Raw genomic sequence first — 19,997 nt, 5'->3', positions numbered from 1 at the left:
ACCGGTAGGGGCACAGTGGGGCGGGACCGTACCCATGCGTTCAGCCGCCAGCCAATGGGCAGTGGCAGCGGCGACCCGGGGCGGGACCTGAGGGCGGGCGGATCCGGGTTGGGCCGCGGCCGCGGGCCGTCTCAGGCCGCCGACCCGCCCCTCCCGTCCGGCCTCCGCCGCCGCCTTGGGGCTTAGTTGAGGCGGACGGTAGGTCTGGGCCGGAGTGTGGCACTGGTGCCGCTGCGCGAACCGGCACGCGGGCAGGTGAGTGCCGGTGGCGGCCCTCCGCGCGCACGGCCCACGGGGCAGACCCGTGCCGTCGCCCCCGAGTGCTGCGAGGCCGAGGTCAGGTCCGCGCTCCGCCGGCCACTGCGGGCCCCGGGGTGGGGGTGGGATGCGCCCCGGAGCCGGGAGGGGTGGGCTGGGTGCTGGGGCGCCCGGCAGGGTCGGAGGGCGCCGACTGGCCTTTGCCCTCCGGGCCTCCCCGGGCGCACTCGCAGCTTCCCCACGTCCGGTCCTGGCGCCTAACGCTCTGGTCTCCGCTCCGCCCGCGCCCCGGGGTGGCGGCAGGTGCAGGGAGCGCCCGGCCCTTCCTCTCCCACCGAGCGGGCCCGCGCCCCTCTCCGCCGCGCTGCCCGGCTCGGCTCGGCTCTGCGTGCGGCCGGCGCGCGCTCTCGCTTCCTTCCTCCCGGCGTCACCCGTTGGCTGGGGAGGGCGGTGCGGTTTTCCTACGTCCCTCTCCCTCCGAGCCTCGGCTGCGCGCCGGGGGCCCGGGGACGCGGCTCCGCTTCTCTCACTCGCTCCCCAGTTACAGGAACAGTCGCTGGAAATAGGTCAGCCTGCTTCCCACGCGCCCTGGCCCCCTTCCACGCGTCCTCGTGCCCTACTAGGGAGAAGAATCCGGGGCTGGGGAGCTCGTCACTCCGGCATTCCACTCCTGCTGCGCGGGGCTCCCGCCGGGCGCGGCGGCCGCTCGGGGAGGAGCACACGACTGCGCGTGCCGGGTGCCGGCGCCCCGGGCTGCGGGGCCTCGCCGCGCGCTCCGTGCGCTCCCGGGGTGGGATCCCTCGAAGGGATGGAGGCGTAACGCTTCCAGATAAGCGCTTTTCAAGGGTCTCGACAGGTTCCTTTTGCTGTTGAGGACCTGGGACGGGCTCCGCGCAGCCTGGCCGTGATGGCGATGGCCCGGCTCCGTGCGTTTGGCGGGGCCGAGGACCGGCCGCGGGGCCGCGTGAACGTTACCCTGTAAATGGCACGCTCCCTCCCCCCCGTCCTCCTTCTCAGAAGTGACCTAACCCGGCATCTGGGAGAGGCTTTTCCTGCTGCTTTACGGGCAAGCACTGAACTCCAGCCTGGAGCAGAACCGGGCAGCTTTCCTCCGCACGGTCACGGCCACGGCCACGGTCACGGTCCCTCGGGAGGACCTGCCCGAGCCGCGCCTGCCGCTCCTGCGCCCGCGCTCGCAGCCCTGCTACCAAATTAGTCCTGCGGCTGCCGGGATGGGTATTTTGGTCTCGTTCCAGCAGCTGAAGGGGGGGGTTTTCTCCGTCCCAGGGAGGCAGCGTGCAAAGCCGGGCCCGGAGCCGCGGAACAGCCCTCCGTGCGGACCCCAGACGCGCTCGGCCGCAGCTGGCGGCCGCTCCCGTGCGCCCGGCGTTCTGTGCCCTCGGAAGTGGAAGCTCACGTCCGACGTGAAGCTCCGGCCGGAGCGCCGAGGGCGCAGCGCCGCGCTCAGGGCTGTTCCCCGGGCCCCGGCGGTGCCGGACGCGAGCGCGCTGCGGGGGCGCTGAGCTGCTCGCCCGTGGACGTTCAGACCGTGTTTTCCGTGGAAATTAAACCTTAGCTTGAGATAAAGGCTGCTGGAGAAGGAGAAAATGTGAAGGCTGCAGGCAGATATTTTTCCGTCCTGAAGTTCAGCTGTCTTTGCTTTCATGATGGCCTCCTTACCACGGGGAAGGGCATGACAGGCTAGGGGGTCGGTGTCGGGGAGAGGGTGAGCCTTAGGGACCGGGTCGGCCTTGGGGACAGGGTCGGCCTTGGGGACAGGGTCAGCCTTGGGGACAGGGTCAGCCTTGGGGACCGGGTCGGCCTTGGGGACAGGGTCAGCCTTAGGGACGGGGTCAGTGTCAGGAACAGGGTCAGCCTTAGGGACAGGGTCGGCCTTGGGGACAGGGTCAGCCTTAGGGACCGGGTCGGCCTTGGGGACAGGGTCGGCCTTGGGGACAGGGTCAGCCTTAGGGACCGGGTCGGCCTTGGGGACAGGGTCAGTCTTAGGGACCGGGTCGGCCTTGGGGACAGGGTCGGCCTTGGGGACAGGGTCAGCCTTAGGGACAGGGTTGGCCTTAGGGACAGGGTCGGCCTTGGGGACAGGGTCAGCCTTAGGGACGGGGTCAGTATCAGGAACAGGGTCAGCGTTAGGGACAGGGTCGGCCTTGGGGACAGGGTCAGCCTTAGGGACCGGGTCGGCCTTGGGGACAGGGTCAGTCTTAGGGACGGGGTCGGCCTTAGGGACGGGGTCAGCCTTAGGGACGGGGTCAGTGTCAGGAACCGGGTCAGCCTTAGGGACAGGGTCGGCCTTGGGGACAGGGTCAGCCTTAGGGACCGGGTCGGCCTTGGGGACAGGGTCAGTCTTAGGGACCGGGTCGGCCTTGGGGACAGGGTCGGCCTTGGGGACAGGGTCAGCCTTAGGGACAGGGTCGGCCTTGGGGACAGGGTCAGCCTTAGGGACCGGGTCGGCCTTGGGGACAGGGTCAGTCTTAGGGACGGGGTCGGCCTTAGGGACGGGGTCAGCCTTAGGGACGGGGTCAGTGTCAGGAACCGGGTCAGCCTTAGGGACAGGGTCGGCCTTGGGGACAGGGTCAGCCTTAGGGATGGGGTCAGCCTTAGGGACGTGGTCAGTGTCAGGAACAGGGTCAGCCTTAGGGACAGGGTCGGCCTTGGGGACAGGGTCAGCCTTAGGGACGGGGTCAGTGTCAGGAACAGGGTCAGCCTTAGGGACAGGGTCGGCCTTGGGGACAGGGTCAGCCTTAGGGACCGGGTCGGCCTTGGGGACAGGGTCGGCCTTAGGGACAGGGTCGGCCTTGGGGACAGGGTCGGCCTTAGGGACCGGGTCGGCCTTGGGGACAGGGTCAGTCTTAGGGACGGGGTCGGCCTTAGGGACGGGGTCAGTGTCAGGAACAGGGTTAGCGTTAGGGGACGGGGTCGGCCTTAGGGACAGGGTGAGCCTAGGGACCGGTCTGCCTTAGCGCCGGGGGCTTGCTGGTAGATAATAATTGAGTTTAGTGAAAACCAGGAACAGAGTTGGTGCTGCGTGGAATTTTAGTGCAAGTGTGAGTAAAGAGCTTATGTCCTGGCTCAGGGTTACACATTTTTATTTTTTACTAGTTATTTTCGTTTGAGGTATTTTAAGTCTCTTAAAATGTTTGAATTGCTTCTTTTTTAAAAGTCACTATCCGAAGTTGCATTTAGAAATGTAACTAATAATAGAGTCATTTTTGTGTAGTCTGATGACTACCTTTCACTGGGAGGGCTTTTATCTTTAGAAACGGGTCTGTAGCCGGTCCTGGTTCCTGGCTGCTGTGGGCGCTGCTTCTTCTGGGGCGCGGAGGCCGTTTCCAGCCTGCGTCCTGTCCTTCCGCCTCAACACGCGGAGGCGTAGCAGGGACTTATTACAAGGGCATGAAGCGTTTTTAACAGAAGAGTGAATGTATCTTTATCCCGACGTTATTTCAGGAGTTGCGTGTGGCCAGTTACCTGTGTTCTCAGCTCGCTGGCGTTCCCTGCGGGCCTGTTTTGATTTGCTCTGTCACAGTGGTGTTCATCTTGGGTATCTGTTCTTTCTGAGTCCTGCTTAGCCAGTTCGGAGTTTAAGACTAAGAATTCCTTGCTTTTAAGTTTTTTTAGTTGTTGCATTCACAGGCACATCTTACCTGGCAAAACTGACTTCTGTATGTTGGATTTCTTTTTATCATCTCATTTTTTCCTACTTATAAAATTGGAGATGTTAAATATTTTGATCTGTAAATATAACTAATTTATATGTTTATTCTTAAAGCAAAAATAGCTTTCTAACAAAATATTAATACATGCGATATAGTTTTCTGTTACAAAGGAGGTGAGACTTTTTTTTCAAAGTTACTTTAGTAGGCTTCAGGAAAAACATTAATTAAAGCACAGTTGGCAAGATTAGAAGTCCTGCTTTTTGTTGTTAAATTCAGTCAGTAACTCAAGCCAGAGATTAGTTGGGGAAGCAGATTTCCAGGTGGGGAGTGTCCTCCAGGTTTTGGAAATAAACAGATTGTAAAACAAGAGGTACAGACACAGATATTGACAATTTTCAGCTAAAATAGGTTTGAATGGAAGAAAAATGATACCAAATAATTATAAAATTCAAATACCAAAGTCAAGACTTAGAGTGTCTTTCTTTCTCAAGAAAGAAAGTTAATTAATAATCAAGATAAGTCTAAACACTCTTGGCTGACAACGGAAGACAAGGTTGACTCTGAAGTTGAGATTTTGAAAGGGATCTGAGGGATACTGTTTACCAAGCTGAAGTACAGTTTTACACGCGTAGGCCCTGTGACGAGGGGGCAGAGGGACCGAGCAGGAAGAAATGCTTCCACACTTCTTTGTGAAGGACTAAAGAACTGTTTAGAGAATGTAGACAATCAGGTATCTACATAGAGCTCTTAATAAATATGCAACGTTTTAGGCTTATTGCCTATCTACGGCCCTGCGTTTCACTTCCCACCTTCTTTTAGGCTAGAGTTCATTAGAACATAACCGGGTCTAAGAAATTGTATGACTAAGTGGCTTTAAGGTTTCCACCTCAGGAAACAGCCATGACTTCAATGTCACTAGTTTTCTGTTAAAGGATTAGTGTTGAAAAATACTCATTAAAATGGCTTTTCCCGTCACCTGTTTACTAATGACTAAGAAAGCTGTTCACTCGGTGATTGTACGGCTTCAGTATTGCTGCCTGTCACGGTCCCCCAGGGGCTTCTGCAGTTTCCCACTGAACGGTGCCCCCTCCGAGCGCACCTACCTGAGAGGCCCTGGTGACTCAGGGTTATGGCACGTCAGCGAGCGGGCCTTTTGCTCAGCGGCTCCGTCCCCTTTGGAATGTGCCATGAGAGCGGGCGAAGTCTGGAGAGGGAGGGCTGTGAGGGCCCAGGAAGCTGTCGTCGAAAATCGGAAGGCTGGTTTCTCTTCTAAAGGCAGGATTGGGGCTTGTCAACGGTGTGGGACTGCGGGGCTCTCAAGCGGAGGCGAAGGAGCGGGGAGCGGGGGCGCCCCCAGAACCTGGGGTCTTGCCTGCCTCTGCCACTTGAACTCCAGGCGGTGCGCTTGTTAGGGGTGACAGGCTCGTCCCTGCCTCTCTGTGCGTTCTCAGACTGGATTTGACAGTGGGTAGCAGAGCGCGCTGACAGCAGTAACTGCTGCCTCACGTCAGAAGTAATTATCTTAAACGTTGGCAGGGTTGATGGCTAGCACAGGTAACTGAAGGGCTCTTCCACACCTGAAATTCCGCAGTTCTGGACTCGTCATGGGAGGCACGTGGGTGGTGTCGGCGGTTTCCTGATGGACGACTGCTCTTCCTTCACCCCTCACAGTTTTCTTTTTTCTGTTAGAAAGCTATAGTAGGAAATGATTACTCATGGTACTAGATGATTCTTTGCTTTATGAAAAGTTTTTTTAACTAGGATTCTTTTTTTTTAAGAGTTTGTTTTTAGGGGGGGGGGAGAAGACAGGGAGAGAAACCTTGATGTGCCAGAGAAAAATTGAGCGGTTGCCCCTCACACGCCCCCACCCAGGGACCTGGCGCGCAGCCCAGGCATGTGTCCTGGCTGGGAATCGAACCCGAAAACCTTCAGTTCCCAGGATTATGTCCGGCCCACTGCGCTACACCGGTCAGGGTAATTTAAATGTACAAATTATAAATTCATTCAACAGCAACTTAAAACCAAAACTATTGTGCCACCGCGGTCGTTAGCCCTGGCCTCTGCAGGCGTGGCAGGGACACAGGGAGGCTGTGGGCAGCACGTGTCTGACCGGCATAGAACACCATGTGGGCCTTGTGCCCCTGGTCAGAAGTGGCCGTCAGAAGTGGACTTAGTCTGCTCTGTTGCCTTCTGGCAGACCGAAAACTCATCTGCTTAAGGGCCAGTCTGGCCATTTCTTACAAGATAGATCGTGCAGGGCCTCGTTTAAGTCCGTGGTCTGAAGCCTGGGACAGGGCTCTCCGAGTTTTCTGTGGAGCACAAGGAAAGGGTTGGATGAGCCCCTAGAAGCAAAGCAGGGAGAGACCACAGGCGTGTCAGTTTCTAGGCCCAGGCGACCGTTTGTGGCGCATGTATGTGTGCATAACTCTTCTGTAGGGTCAAGAGGTAAACATTTTAGTGCGCGTAATAAAATCCACGTAATGTGAAAAAATTCGAGTAAAATTTCCTTCTGGTATAGTTTTTGTAGGTAAAAAGGAATGAACTTGTCTTCCAGAGACTCTGAAGTAGGTTATTTTTTCATTTGAGAACTTCCAAGTACTAATATTTATTACACTTTATTTTTTATTTTTTTCTGGAAGGAAACTTCAGGATATGGGCCGTGGGAGGTAAGATCTTAGCATCTTAAGGCTAAGCCACTGTGGTGCCACGTTTTATTTCTTGCTTCTTTTCCTTGGAAATGTAATGTTTCTCTTTGTCTTTTTTCCTCTTCTTTGTAGTCAGAAAATGGGTAAGAAGAGTCGAGTGAAAACACAGAAATCAGGCACTGGTGCTACAGCAAGCGTGTCCCCGAAGGAAACCCTGAACCTGACGAGTGAGCTCTTACAGAGTAAGTCGCGCCCTTGGCCTTCCCGCCTTCCCATGGGGCATGAGCGTTTGTGCTCCCGCATCGGCAGCGCCACACAGGAGCGTCACCGCGCACGGGAGTGTTGCGGTGCAGTGAAGCCTGGGCTTGGCCTTGGGGCCTGGGCAGTTATAGGACCTCGAGCCCTCAGTCTCCCCGCCTGTGAAGTGGAGCTGCTGCCGCCTGCAGCTAGTGTGTAGCTACCTGTGGGACCGTGTCATTCTAACGAGGCCCGGGTGGCGTACATATTGGTTACTTTGAATGACGTGCCACATGTACTCCTGTCCTCGGGGAACAGAGGGCGCCGAGAGGGTTAGCAGGGGCATGGGAAGTGCTCTCTTGAAACCAGTACAGTTGCTTGAAGAGGAGGGAGCTGCTGGGCAGGCCAGGTGGGTGCCCAGTGTCCGGCCTCTCAGAACTCCGGCTGTGAGAAACGCTCACAATAAAACCGGGACACAGGACGTGGGCAGCAAAGCGAGGCCTTTATTCACGAGTCTGCAGAGCCGGGCGCGCCCTCAGCCAGGAGCATGTGTGCGCCCAGTAGACAAAGGAAACTGGTGTTATATAGTCTTAGCTTCCCCACCCTGAAATTGCCACCCTAAAGTGATTAGCTTCCTCACCCTAAAGTGAGAGCGATCAGCTCCCCCTCCCTAACGCAATTAGCCCCCCCTCCCCTCTCCTTCTTCCCCGTTTCTCCATTACTGGTTACTCCGGAGTTACAATCTAACACGGTTATCTAAATGCCCCTTCTGTGGTTTGTAGATATGCCAGTGATGTCAGCTCCCTTCTCAGAGACCCTCTAATTACATTTGCCCTTAAGACCCTCTAATTACATTTGCCCTTCGTTACTAATGACTTTCTACTGGTTTGGGAGTTACTATGTCCTTGTTTCTTACATCGTGTCTGTCACCATGGCTGTGGCGTCTTTGTCCTTCAAAAATAAATCATCAGCAACACCCCAAATCCCCTTTCTTCTCAAGAGCACAGGCTACGTTGAAAGACATGCCTGAGTCCTGTGGCTTCTGTGTTGCAGAATGCAGTAGTCCTGCACCTGGCCCCGGGAAGGAGTGGGAAGAGTATGTGCAGATCCGGTCTCTAGTGGAGAAAATACGGAAAAAACAAAAAGGTACATTTTCTGGAATGATAGCTGTATTTTAAGAAAATTGTGTGGAGACATGGCGTGAATCAGAGACGGGCTGAGAAGATCCAAGGTCTCGGTCACTCGCCCTCTCTGCAAGGCCACTGTGGAGGGAGGGGCCGCTGGGCTGGGAGAGTTGGGCCTCCTTTCTGAGATGCCCTTGCCCCTTGGGGACGGGAAAACTGTAGCCCACACAGAACAAAGGCTTGTTTCTGAGGGTTGAAGTGAAGCGCTTTCCCGTTCCCTGTATTTGATGAAGTAAACCTTTAGGTCTGTTTTCCCTACCATGCTTCATTCAGGGGGTGACATCAGTCCGTAATCCGTGTGCCGTCAACGCCCGAGAGGATACTGATGGGTTCATGTTCACCAGGACGCGTGGTGAACTCAGGCATGCTTGGGTTAAATAAGAGATGGAGGTCTGTGTCCCAGGCTGTGTTTTTATGGGGTGCATTCAGGAGACATCGGGCTTACTCTCAGCCAGGCTGGCGACAGGGCCAAGCGTCAGCTGAAAAAGCCTATTCAACGTGCCTGTGGTTTTCACTCTGTGAAGCGCAGACAGTGAAGTTTGGGATTCGGGGCCACGGGGGAGGGGGAGGGGGCGCATAATAAGCAGCTCGAGTTTAAAAGGATGAGAAAAACCTTATTGGGCTCTCTGTTCGTCTGTTGTCTTGAAAGTGAGTCCGAAGAGGGTGTGTTTATTTTCTCTCCGAGGCAGCAGCCTCCTTGCTCCCCACGCCCACTTGCAGACACACAGCCTTGGGGGAGAGGGTCTCACACCCCACGTGGTGACAGGCCCTTTTAGAAGGTATTTACCTGCACCAGACGTAGGCTGTGCTGAGCATGGCCCGCCAGAGGTGTGGCTGACAGTTTTGTGTGTCCTGCGGGTCTTCTGAGCAGAGATGTCACCACGGTGGACACCGAAGTGAGAGGGCGCCTTCGTTCTCAGCGGGTCGCAGATGGCCCCTGACGAGGTCGGGTTTCTTCCCTGAGCAGGGGTCTGCGTTTCCAGCCTGGCTCCATGTTGCCCAGGCCATTGCGCCACTGTGGACCTTTAGTTACATCGTGGCGACATGACCCCCAACACCTGGGTCGGCTCCACGCCCAGCTCCTCACGTTAATAACGTTCCTGTTCCTCTCCCTTGTTTCACACACACACAAAATAATGGTTTTTCCAGTGCATGGCTTTTCATCTTTCTGAAAAATATTTCTCGCTGAGAAATCCAGAAAATGATATAACAATGCCTAAGAACCTACTACTTGAACTGAATACAGGTCAGAGCCTTCCCTTCTTTCTCCGCTACTGGTCTGATTCCCTTTCCCTCCCTTCCTGGTTTATTTCATTTTGTATTTGTTTTTAAGAAATAAATCCTACCCCGAGAGCTAGTGGAAGAGCTAGGCTTCCATCCCGGCCCTTTCCCTCCCCCGGGGGAGCAGGGGGTGTGTTGTCTTGTGAATGTTCTTCTACTTCATATGCGACCCCATAGAAACATATTTTAGTAACTGGGATTTTTGAAGTTTATGTAAGTGGTGTCATACTACTTGATTTTTAAGAATACAGTGTTACATTCTGTATGGATACATGTAGATCCAGCTTATTAGAACCGCTCCACAGAACCGTGTTGCAGAGCTCTCCGGTTCTGTGCCCTTAGAACCGGGGCTCACCCTCGCCCGCGTCTTCCTGGGCACGTATGAGCTCCAGACTCGTGTCTTCACGGGACTGTGTTAGAGCAGGTGTGCGTGAGGAGGCGGCGTGTGGGCTTCCGGGGAGGGCTGCTCGTCGGTTAGCGGTAGTCGGGAGGTTTCCCCTCCTTCCCATCAGGTTACCTACCTCAGCATTCCCAGGGCCTGGGGACCCATAAACACTTCTCTGTTACCCACGGGAGTTTCCGGTTTTAATTCCCCTTTCCTGTCACTGTGTGCTGTCACTCTCTGGTGATTAGCTTTGATTTTTTTCAGGATTGGGGTGTTGTTACTATTTCCCATGTTAGTTACCATCCTTTTTATTTTCTGAGAGTAGCATGAATGATATATGTCCTAAAAGCAGCTCTTGTTTTGTGAAACATGGATTGATACAGGTCTGTCTGTTACTTTTGATGGAAAAAGAGAAGATTACATTCCTGATCTAATGAAATGGGCCTCTGAAAATGGAGCTTCAGTCGAGGGGTTTGAAATGGTTAATTTCAAAGAAGAGGGCTTTGGCTTGAGAGCAACAAGAGATATCAAGGTGAGTTTACAGACTGTTGGTTTTGTGGGGGGATCTAAGTGTGTCTGGTTTGTGTCGTGTGGAGGACACAGGCCGTGGGGCCAGATGCTTGGGCTTGTTCTGGGCCTGGGGGCCTGGGGGCAGTGGACAGCCAGCCTCTGCTGCTGCGTGTTCCTGGTGGCCCTGGCAGCTCGTCTTCCTGGGAGCCGTGCCTGGGGGCAGGTCAGTGCACATTCCTGGGATTCTGAGATTGAAATAGAGGGATGCGGGCTCAGGTGGCTTGCAGGCAGGGCACACGGGGCCCTGCGGGAGACCGGATGTGGGCGGTGGGGGCGGGAGGGGTGTGGGGGTTGCTTACCAGTTGGCTGGCTGGATGGCTGAGTGGTTGGAGGTACCACTTAGCATCATGGCAAACCAGAGGTGATAAGAGAAGAAGAGGAGTACAGTGATCCCTCGTATACTGCGGGTATTACATTTCTAGACCCCGCCCCCAGCGAAGGAGGGACCTTATGTTTATTCTGCACTCTAAAACCTCCGTAGCGTTAACAACATTCGTATACAGTACCTCAAACTCCCGCGATAGAGCGAAAAATCTGCGATAAATAATGAAATGTAATATTTTTGAAAATCCCGTGATATGTTGAGGCCGCCGTAAGTGAACCGCGATACAGAGAGGGGCTGCAGTACACATCTGGTGAGGGACAAGTGCTTTTTCTTCACTCTTGGTTCTTCCTTCAGTTGGAGGGAGCAGCGGCCTCTCTGCTTCTCACTCCTGCCTCTCCTAGAGATACGTTTGATGATTTTGGGAGAAGGCCCTGGGGTTGGCCTTTATTTCAGTGAGAGCTGCTGCTCCCGTGCCTTCGCTGTGCTGGGCAGTCTCCAGCCTCTAAGTTTTCCAGGCCGGCCCCATGCACGGAGGCCTTTGGGGCTCCGGCTCTGCCTGTAACTAGGTGGGGGAGGTCTGCCTTATTCTGGGATTCAGTGTCGTTTGGGGTGACCATCTGGTGGGGTCTCGTGTCTCTCTCAGTTGGTTCAGAACTTGGGTGGAGGAAATGGGTATCATTATTGGGCCCCCTCAGACCTTCAGCATCATTTTTGGCCAGGTTATGCAGTTAATCTTTCAATGATACGTTGATAAACCATACACTGGTTTATTAGATACTTATTAAAGAATCTACTATGTCAGTGGTACCTTGCTTGTTATTATACCAGGCTTCCCAAAAAAACCCAGGTTTCTTCCTCATGGGGCCTGTAGTCCAGAGTAGGGGACAAGGCGCGTGCACACACGTTATTCAGGTACTGGTAGGTGCTGGGAAATAGCAAGAGTCAGCAGGATGCCACATGCTCTTCTCTTGCGTCAGACAAACAGCGTCATTAGGGTGAATGCTGCCCAAGACACGTTAGCTGTGGTCGTCTTCACTCAGTGCAAGTTTTTTTAAGCTTACCGAGGTATTACCGTTACGTAAAAAGTTGCACATGTTTAACGTGTACATTTGGATGAGCGGAAACATCTGCATACGCCCGTGATCTCATCACCACGATCGGGGGACTGTGAGCAGTATGAACACACACACAGAACATACCGAAAAAAGGCATCTTGTCAAAGTAGGAGAGAAGACTTTGGAGGGAAACTAGTGTGCCAAGATCTGTCTTGTGGGCTCGTGCCGTTGCTGGTGACTGTGGTCTCAAGACAGGCCCGCAGGGGGAGTGCTGTTCCTCCAGCTTCAGACACTCAATAGTGGGAGCAGTTCACGTGGAGAGAGTCGCGTTTTTGCTGGAGCGAGGAATTTGTTTTGCTTTTAGCACTTAAAAGTATAAGCCTGACAAAGAATAAAAAAAAAAATCTTTGTGCTTTACCCCAAGTTGTTATGTTTACTGTATGTTAAAGTTGAAGTCTCTTTTTTGGGTGTCTTCTCGGTATATATAGTTATTTTCTACCAGAGACAGGATTTTAAAGCAACTTCCACTCACTTAATGACACCATAGATGTTTGCATTTAAGATACATTTGGTCATTAGAAATGAGGCGCCAATACGCACTCTTAAAGTGTCTTCCATGTGTGATGGATTAAAGGCTGTAATGTGGTGTGTTTTCATGGTTCTACTCTTTTCTTATTTTTTTCCTCCTAGGCAGAAGAATTGTTTTTATGGATTCCACGGAAATTACTAATGACTGTTGAATCTGCTAAAAATTCAGTTTTGGGTGAGAATAATTTCTGACTCTTTATAGGAAGGTGAAAATGATAGATATAAAATTTCATTTTGTGGAGCTAAGGACCATATTTAGTTTTTTCAACTAGTGAACTTCCCCCTCAAATCCACATTAGGTGTTTTCCGTGCGTATAATCTGATAGTAGATGAATGTCAGAAGAAAGGTGTGCGTCACATTAAATGTTACGAGTACTGCTTAGTTATTGCTGTGACTCTAATAGTAGAAATGAATGCTTCTTAAAGACATTGTGGAGCTTACACTGTTAACTTCTGGGTTACTTCAGGGCCCTTATATTCTCAAGATCGAATTCTGCAGGCCATGGGCAACATCACCCTGGCCTTCCACCTGCTGTGTGAGCGAGCCGACCCCAACTCCTTCTGGCAGCCCTACATCCAGACCCTCCCCAGCGAGTACGACACGCCCCTCTACTTTGAGGAAGATGAGGTTCGGTCCCTGCAGTCCACACAGGCTGTCCTCGATGTCTTCAGCCAGTATAAGAACACAGCTCGGCAGTATGCCTACTTCTACAAGGTCATCCAGGTGAGCCGCTGGCTGCTCTCCGTGAGTGTGCCCAGGGTGGGGTGGGGGGTGGCGGGGAGGGAAGCTGATCGCGCAGCTGTTCCCTGTACAGCTTGGGAGGCTTCAGCATTTTTCACTGTAAGGTAGTCTATCCATTGTCACCGCAGCAGTGTCCAGTGCTCACAGAAACGGCAGTGGGTCCCAAGGGATGGAGGTCGCCAAGGTCTTACGGAAACAAATCACAATGAAAACTTAACTGTTAGCTCTAAAATATAATACCAAAAAGTGCTCTGCATGTAAATTTTTCAAGAAAAAGTCCATTTGTGGCTTCCTCCTATGTATTGGTAGTAAAATATGGACAATTATTTACTGAATTACGATGCTAATTTCTCTGTTTTTTTCAGAGCACACTGTGTATTGTATTAGTTTTGATTAGTTCTAAGTAAAAGCCTCGCAAGTCTCTGTAAGGTTGTGAGCGAGGCCTCGGGGCCCCAGGCCGATAGGGGTACAGCTTCCTGTGAGAAAACCGAAAGACTTTGTGGTTGAGGCCACTTCTGCTGGCCATTGTGGCGGTAACTGGGGGTGGGCGCCAGGGCTGGCCTGCCAGGGTTCAGATCCCCGCGTTGCCACTTTGAGCCGTGTCATTCTGGGCAGGCCTGTGCTCCCGCTCCCCCGCCTGGGAAGGGGGTACCGCAGCACCCCCAGGGCTGCTCGGCGGGTGAAGTGAGGGGCCCTGCGGGGGGCCCTCAGTGCAGTCGGGCTTGTCTAGAGACGCTCGATCTATGTTACCTTCAGGCCGTGTTGTTCGGTGGCTTCACTTTTCAGTTTGTTTAATTGTTCTCGCCCCGTCCCCATAGCACCTACGTTAGTATTTCTTAATCTTCCCTAAGAAACCCCCGTTCGTAAGCGCCCCGCCTCAAGCTCGGAACGGCTTCGTGGTCTCACGTTCCATTACCGTTGTTGCTGGTCTTTGGTTTCGTGTTTTTAACCCTTAAAAACGGATGCAAGTGTCTGTTTGCTCGAGTTTGAAAAGTCACGTTAAATGACGTGCTGTCAAGTCAGATGGGCAGTGTGGGAAAACAACTCTGTCTCTCCTGTGACCCCACACACCCCTGGGGGTCCTGGGAATCCACCACGTTCCAGTGGGAGGACCACAGCTTCCCACGCACAGGCGGTCGCCCCGGCAGCGTGTGCAGTCTGCCTGTGGTTCTTTCCCAGAAGGAGGAGATGTGACTGTCACTTAACGTTAGTACAGAGAGAGGCGGCAGAGGGGCCTCGTTACAAAAAGAAAATAGGCCATAGTGAGCTTGGTAGAGAAGTTCTTAACCAGGGGCTTCGTTTCAGAATGAGATGCACTTGTGATAGCCAGGACGGTGTGGCCGTGGAGTAGAGGGCTTTTGCATGAGGATTCATGACAAAGAAAACAGACTTAAGCAGAAGTTTTTAAAACGTCATATTTCAGGCCTAGCTATTGGTCTAGTTTTGTGATGTTCTCGTTGCTTCTGGAAGTCAGCAGCAGGGGCCCCACGGAAACGCAAGCGCTGCTTTATCGGTGCCTGGCTCCCTCACATTGGGGCCGCGCCACATGGTGTCACTCCTGCCCTTTGGGCGCGGGTGTGGGGCCGGCGCTCCCTGTTAGGGCTTACGTAACAGCTGCGCTATCACTCGGAGCAGGCGGGCAGTGTCACGTCCGTTCCCGGTCACGTTTTCATATTTTCCTTACAGTGACCTTCCCTCAGTTTGACTTTATTTTTTTTTGTATTGTGACCCTTAACCTTTTTCACGGCCAGGGAGCCTTTCCGGAGGGACGCACGTGTCCTGCATCCCAGACACTGGCATACCGTCTGAGGATTCCAAATTCCAGAACTCGAGTTGCTCTTTTGAGTTACAACTTCCCATTTAAAAGTCATCTTCCAGGGGCCTGCACCAAGCTGCACGTCTGATCTGAAACCCACTGTTTTTCTCCTGCCAGCCACGGCTCTTGACCACTGTCTCTTGGTGCACCCGCTGTGTGACAGTGAGCATGTGTCTTGCTTCCACGTGTCTCTGGTGGCGATCCCAAGTCCCCGGGCACCAGGAAGCTCATACCCCTGCTTCAGGCTTTGGGGTTTTCATTCTGGAAGAGAAGTAGTGCAGGCACTACACCCACTAAGTAGCAACTCCTTCAGGTAGATTTCTCTGCATTGTATTTTATTTTTTTCCTCAGTGTTTCTCTTTCTCTCTCTCCTTCTCTTGCCTAAAAAATAGAAATAGAATTTCTTGTATCCTTTCCTTCCAGCATATTTCCTTGGTCAGGGGACTTTCAGTGGCCACTTGCTAGTTCAGATTACTTTCTGTCTTTAACTTGCTTTACCAAGTTCTTTTAATTAAACAGTCTTTCTGGGAAAGTCTCCCAATCTTGTTCTTCAAAGTCATTGTAACGAATTCGTATAATTTTTTCCAGGGTGCGGTGGGATGGAGAGGGGTGCCAGTCCCTTGGGGCCTCCGCTGTTCTTCCTGGTGGTAGCAGGGGCCTGGGCTTTACGGAGTTTATGCTCTGTACATTGTATTTACACTGTATTCTTCTTCAGATACTCAGTATACGTGTGTCCTTCTAGGTGTTCAGCAAATGACAGTGTGTAACCAGAAGCCTCAGGCAGGGCCTAGAATAGCCGTTTGGATAATGTTGATGCGATGCCGTAGGAATTGAACTTGTTTATAGCAATTGGCCTGCGGTAAGACGGGTTTTTACATGTCATTTCATTTACGGTTGCAGCCCCCACCCACAACAAGCGCCTGCTGGTGAAACCTCACGCTGCAGCTTCAGGGCTGAGGAATGCCGACACCCGGACTATAGAAGCTAAATTTAGAAACGTGGTTCAGCCAAAGGCTGGGAGGGCTGTGGGCATTGACAGCCCCACGTGGTGAAATTTCTGTCCATTTGTGAAAAGGAAACCAGAGAAGCAGAGGGGATTGATGGCATAAGACGGTTTATAGTTGTTTCAGTGTTTTGTTTGTTTTTTAAAAGATTTTGTTTATTTTTAGAGAGGGGGAAGGGAAGGAGAAAGAGAAAGAGAGAAGTGTCCATTGGTTGCCTCTCCTCTGTGCCCCCTGACCGGGGACTGAACACAACGCAGGCCTGTGCACTGACCAGGAATCAAACTGGTGACCTTGTGCTCTGCAGCACGATGCGCAGCCAACTGAGCCACACCGGTCAAGGCTGTTTCAGAGTTTTAAACCTATAAAAATACTAGCAGATTAGGACATTCCAGAGTTCAGCTCCAAGTTGAGTGTTTTGTGATAGAAATTAGTGGAAAAGTAGAATTTGGCTTAAACCCAACTTTGAAGTAATGTGATTATGTAAAAGCGAAGCAGGTTTTATCAGATTTGAGTTACCATAGGTGAATGATAGTCCAATATTTTTCATTCACATCAGTGAAAAAGAAACTAATAGACCCTGGGAATGAACTATGTTTCATTGGCGATCCCATCTAACGGCGCAGGCGCTGCGGTGTGGGCTGCCCATTGCCCGAAGCGTAAGAGCGCTCTTAGGAGCAGGCACGTTTTCCTGTGCCGCTGAGCTTGAATACGCTGCTCTTTTAAGTAAAGGCAAGTAAGTGTACAGGGCCTAACAGAACAGGGGCACATCTATAAGAGTCCTATTTTCTCATTGATCTCATAATTGGAGGAATTTGGCTCACTTTACTTGGGTTTTCTTTGTCGTCGTCGGCAGCCGTCCGTCTCGAGAGACGATGGTGTAGCTTCTTAAGAGTCTATCTGCACCGCCGAGAATGGCTGTGCAGTCCGACTCGGGAGTGACACGGTATCTGTCTCCTCCCGTGTTGAATCGACATCTTGACATCTTGCGATGACCCTGGAGTGTCCTCTCCAGTGAAGCTGAAGCTACAGAGCCTGGGCAGGGTGATATGGAGGGTCTGCTGTTGCCCATGCAGGTTCCTGGCTTCTGTAGTGGTTGCCCCTGAATACAGGCAGTCACTTGTCGCGCGTGCGTGCGCGTGTGTGTGTTTGTGTCCCAGTCCGTCCGTCCATCCGTCCTTGTGATGGAGCCACACAGAGCAGTAGAAGATGTGGACCGCCAGAGATAGACTTAGCCTGTGTTTTCTTAACGCTCACATCTACCCGCTGAAGTCCGAGTACATACAAGGCCTTAGGAACGAGCATCCAATTGGCGTGAAGACCTCTGGGCACCAGCTTACTTTAAAGCTCCCAACTCCCGGAGGCTGGTGCGTCGTGCGTCAGCATCTGAAGCTGTGTGTAGGGGGGGTGTGGATTGTGGACTTGAGCAGCACTGGAAGGGGCAGCATGCGGTGCGTTGGTGTGACTTCATCTCTTCCGGTGGCCGTTTCTGCAAAGCCGTATTGCACGTGGTCCTCCCAGGCGGCATGGGCTCTCTGTAGTCAGCGTCGGTGCCCTGGCGGTCCTTCCCCTCTGTCCAGAAGCCCATGTAAGGGTCTGCTCCCCAGGTGAACCAGCCCACCACCTCCTCCTGACCTTGGATTTACTGTCTTCGTTTTGTTTTTAACCCCCTGTGTCCTCTTGATTGTTCATTCATTTAACTGATATTTATTGTCTCTGAAGTGTGAGATACCACACCTGGGGGCAGCGACTAGTATCTCTAGAGATGCAAAAAATTTTTAAACTTCTTATCTTGAAATAATTTTTTAGACTTCCAAAAAAGTTGCAAACAGTACAAAGTTGAAAGCATGACCATGGCTACAGATTCCTAGATATCATTCTCCTGACCTCATTCCCACTTAAATTTTTCCCTGGAGGCAGTTGTGTTCCATTTGTGCCATTTTTGTTCTAAGCCAGCTTCATGGCACTGTCACATCTTCTGACTGAGGGGTGAGGGGTACAAGTAGCTGCAGAAGTGGAAACAGAAGGGACGGGGGGGTGCAGGAGGGAGTCACAAGCACAGAATCGAGATTTATTCCTTGGGTTGTGATAATAGGAACTGGGTAGAGATTTTAGGATGGAGCAGGGAAAGAATGATTTCTGTTTTTAAATTATTTATCAGAGTTGGCTTGGGGCCTGTTTCCAAGGTGTGGTAGTGTTTTGCACTGGGTCCTTGTGGGACTGACCAGGTGGGGGTCTAGGTGGGTGGGAGTGGCTTCTGGACACATCCTAGGGAACCCAGAGCCAGAGCCGATGCCCACGCCACCTGCCCACCTGGTCAGAGTGACCCTCCCTGGGGCTGCTTTAATCCTTACAGTCACCAGGTGAGTGAGGGAGGTTACTGCTTCCTTTGCAAACAGGAATCCAAGCTGTGGGGGGGCCGGTGCCTGCGGCTCAGGGCACCCAGGCCTGGGCTGGCTTCACAGTAGGTCAGGGACCTACTGGGCTCAGGGGCCCAGCCCGTCCTAGCCACTGGCTGGCTGAGCCTCCATCTGTCTGTTAGGCTGTTCGATCTTAATGTTGGGACACAGAAGTGGTCTGGTTTAGGGGCAGAGCCGCCTTGTGCACACCTCTCTGGCTGCTCCTTTACAGAAGTCTGGCCCACGCCACGGCTGGCTGACCGCGAGGCCAGTGCTCGCGGGACCGTCTCTGCGCCTGTGCCTACGCCGGGCTTGCCTGCTCCCTGGAGCAGAGGCCCCCTGTCCGGCCTTCGTCTCCACTGTCCGCAGCTGGGAGACGCTTCCTCCCAGAGGAAGCCCGGCGGCCCGCGGTTCCCTGCCGGCCGGGATAAGGCCTGCGGTCTGCCCTCGCTTTTATTGTTACCCTTAGCAGTGTGACTTCTGATGACGCATTTGCGACAGCGCCAGGCCCTGAAGGTTAGCCCGGGCCTGCGTGTTCTCTGCAGAGGCCCCAGCTCCTTTATCTTCATGAGAGCCTCTGGCTGTTCTGCTGCAAAGCCCTGCCTGGTGTCCTCCCTCTTTCCTTGTAGCCGACTTTGACCAGTATGAATTTGTGTTAGGTATGTAAAACGTTGTTCTTCTTGTGTCTTTACTTACAGTTTCTGGTTTTGTAAATTACTCATCCTAAACATGGATCTGATTTTCATCATTTTCAAGATGTGGACCATGTCTTACACCGTTGTGGGAGTTCATTTTAGCCATAAGTCTCTGCTGGGCAGATGACCCAAACCAATGCCCGTGTAATGGAATAGTTTCCGTTAAGAGCAGTTCTCCCGACTCCGTGCTGCACCCAGTTGCCTTCTCCGTTGCTGTTCTCACAGGATGCAGTCAGAAAGGACAGTTCCTCAGTCTGTGCCTGTCGCCTGCCAGGTACAGGTGAGCAGTCCCAGCGCCTTATCTGTAGGAAGGAGACGAGCGCCCGCCGGCTCGGCCGGGGACAAGGAAGCGGTGCCCGCGCCGCCCAGCCGGCCCCCAGGACCGCCCTCTGGCCTCCGCTGGACCGGGGCCCTGCGCAGGAAAGGACTGCCGTTAGGGCGCCGCTCCTCGCAGGGAGGCACAGCGCGCCCCCTTAGGGCCTGCAGCTCATCGTTCTTTGTTTATTTTCCACTTTTTGGAGCAAAAGAATAGACTTCATCTTCTGTCGCGAGTCCCCCCGCCCCCGGAAGCAGCCATTCAGCAGACACCTCTGCGGGCTGCACCTGCGTGGGGTCCATCAGAAGCCCACCTTCTGGGGATGGACAATTAGCTCAGTAAAAAGCGACACGTAAGGGCAGGGATTTTAAAAACACATGTAGAGAGGGAAGAAGGAAGAGTACATTCAGCTGAGAAGCTTAAGGAGGATTTTTTGGTTTTGTTTTCAAACGGGAGATGTGACGTTGGCGAAGGTAATTACCATTTAGTGTGATTGGCCGCGTTTGTGTAGGGCCTCACTGGGATGGACTGTGTCCGTCTCAGCAGCCTGTCCTCCCCGGCGCGCTGGGTCCGTCACTCTCGCCCCCTTGGAGCTAAGAAGGCTGAGTGACACCCGGGCGGCCTGGCCACCGGGAGTGGGGCTTTGCCTGCTTGTCTCACCGAAAGGCCCTGGAGCCCCGCCCAGATGTACCCAGTGTCGGGACGCACCCCTGCGGGCGTCCCTGGGCCGCGCTCTGTGTCTCAGGGCCTTGCCCTGGCGTTCCCGCCCTCCGGCCTTGCTTTCTTTGGCTTCCAAAAGCACATGCGTTTCTTCACGTGCTGGACG

General features: G+C 53.2%; 1 protein-coding gene across 1 annotated transcript in view; it reads left to right on the top strand.

Moving 5' to 3' along the window:
* Nucleotides 1–6,713: 6,713 nt before the first annotated feature.
* Nucleotides 6,714–19,997, top strand: part of SETD3 (SET domain containing 3, actin N3(tau)-histidine methyltransferase) — a 48,703-nt gene continuing 35,419 nt past the window's right edge. Inside the window, exons 1-5 of the mRNA XM_090271376.1 lie at nt 6,714–6,819; nt 7,868–7,960; nt 10,048–10,196; nt 12,305–12,377; nt 12,670–12,926. Of these exons, the coding sequence (XP_090127502.1) occupies nt 6,717–6,819; nt 7,868–7,960; nt 10,048–10,196; nt 12,305–12,377; nt 12,670–12,926 (675 nt within the window). The 5' untranslated portion in view covers nt 6,714–6,716. The remainder of the gene's footprint in view (nt 6,820–7,867; nt 7,961–10,047; nt 10,197–12,304; nt 12,378–12,669; nt 12,927–19,997) is intronic.

The sequence above is a fragment of the Furipterus horrens genome, unplaced genomic scaffold (assembly GCF_987537825.1).
Source record: "Furipterus horrens unplaced genomic scaffold, mFurHor1.1.pri manual_scaffold_3, whole genome shotgun sequence".
NCBI lineage: Eukaryota > Metazoa > Chordata > Mammalia > Chiroptera > Furipteridae > Furipterus > Furipterus horrens.
This window is presented reverse-complemented; position numbering and strand designations above follow the sequence as displayed.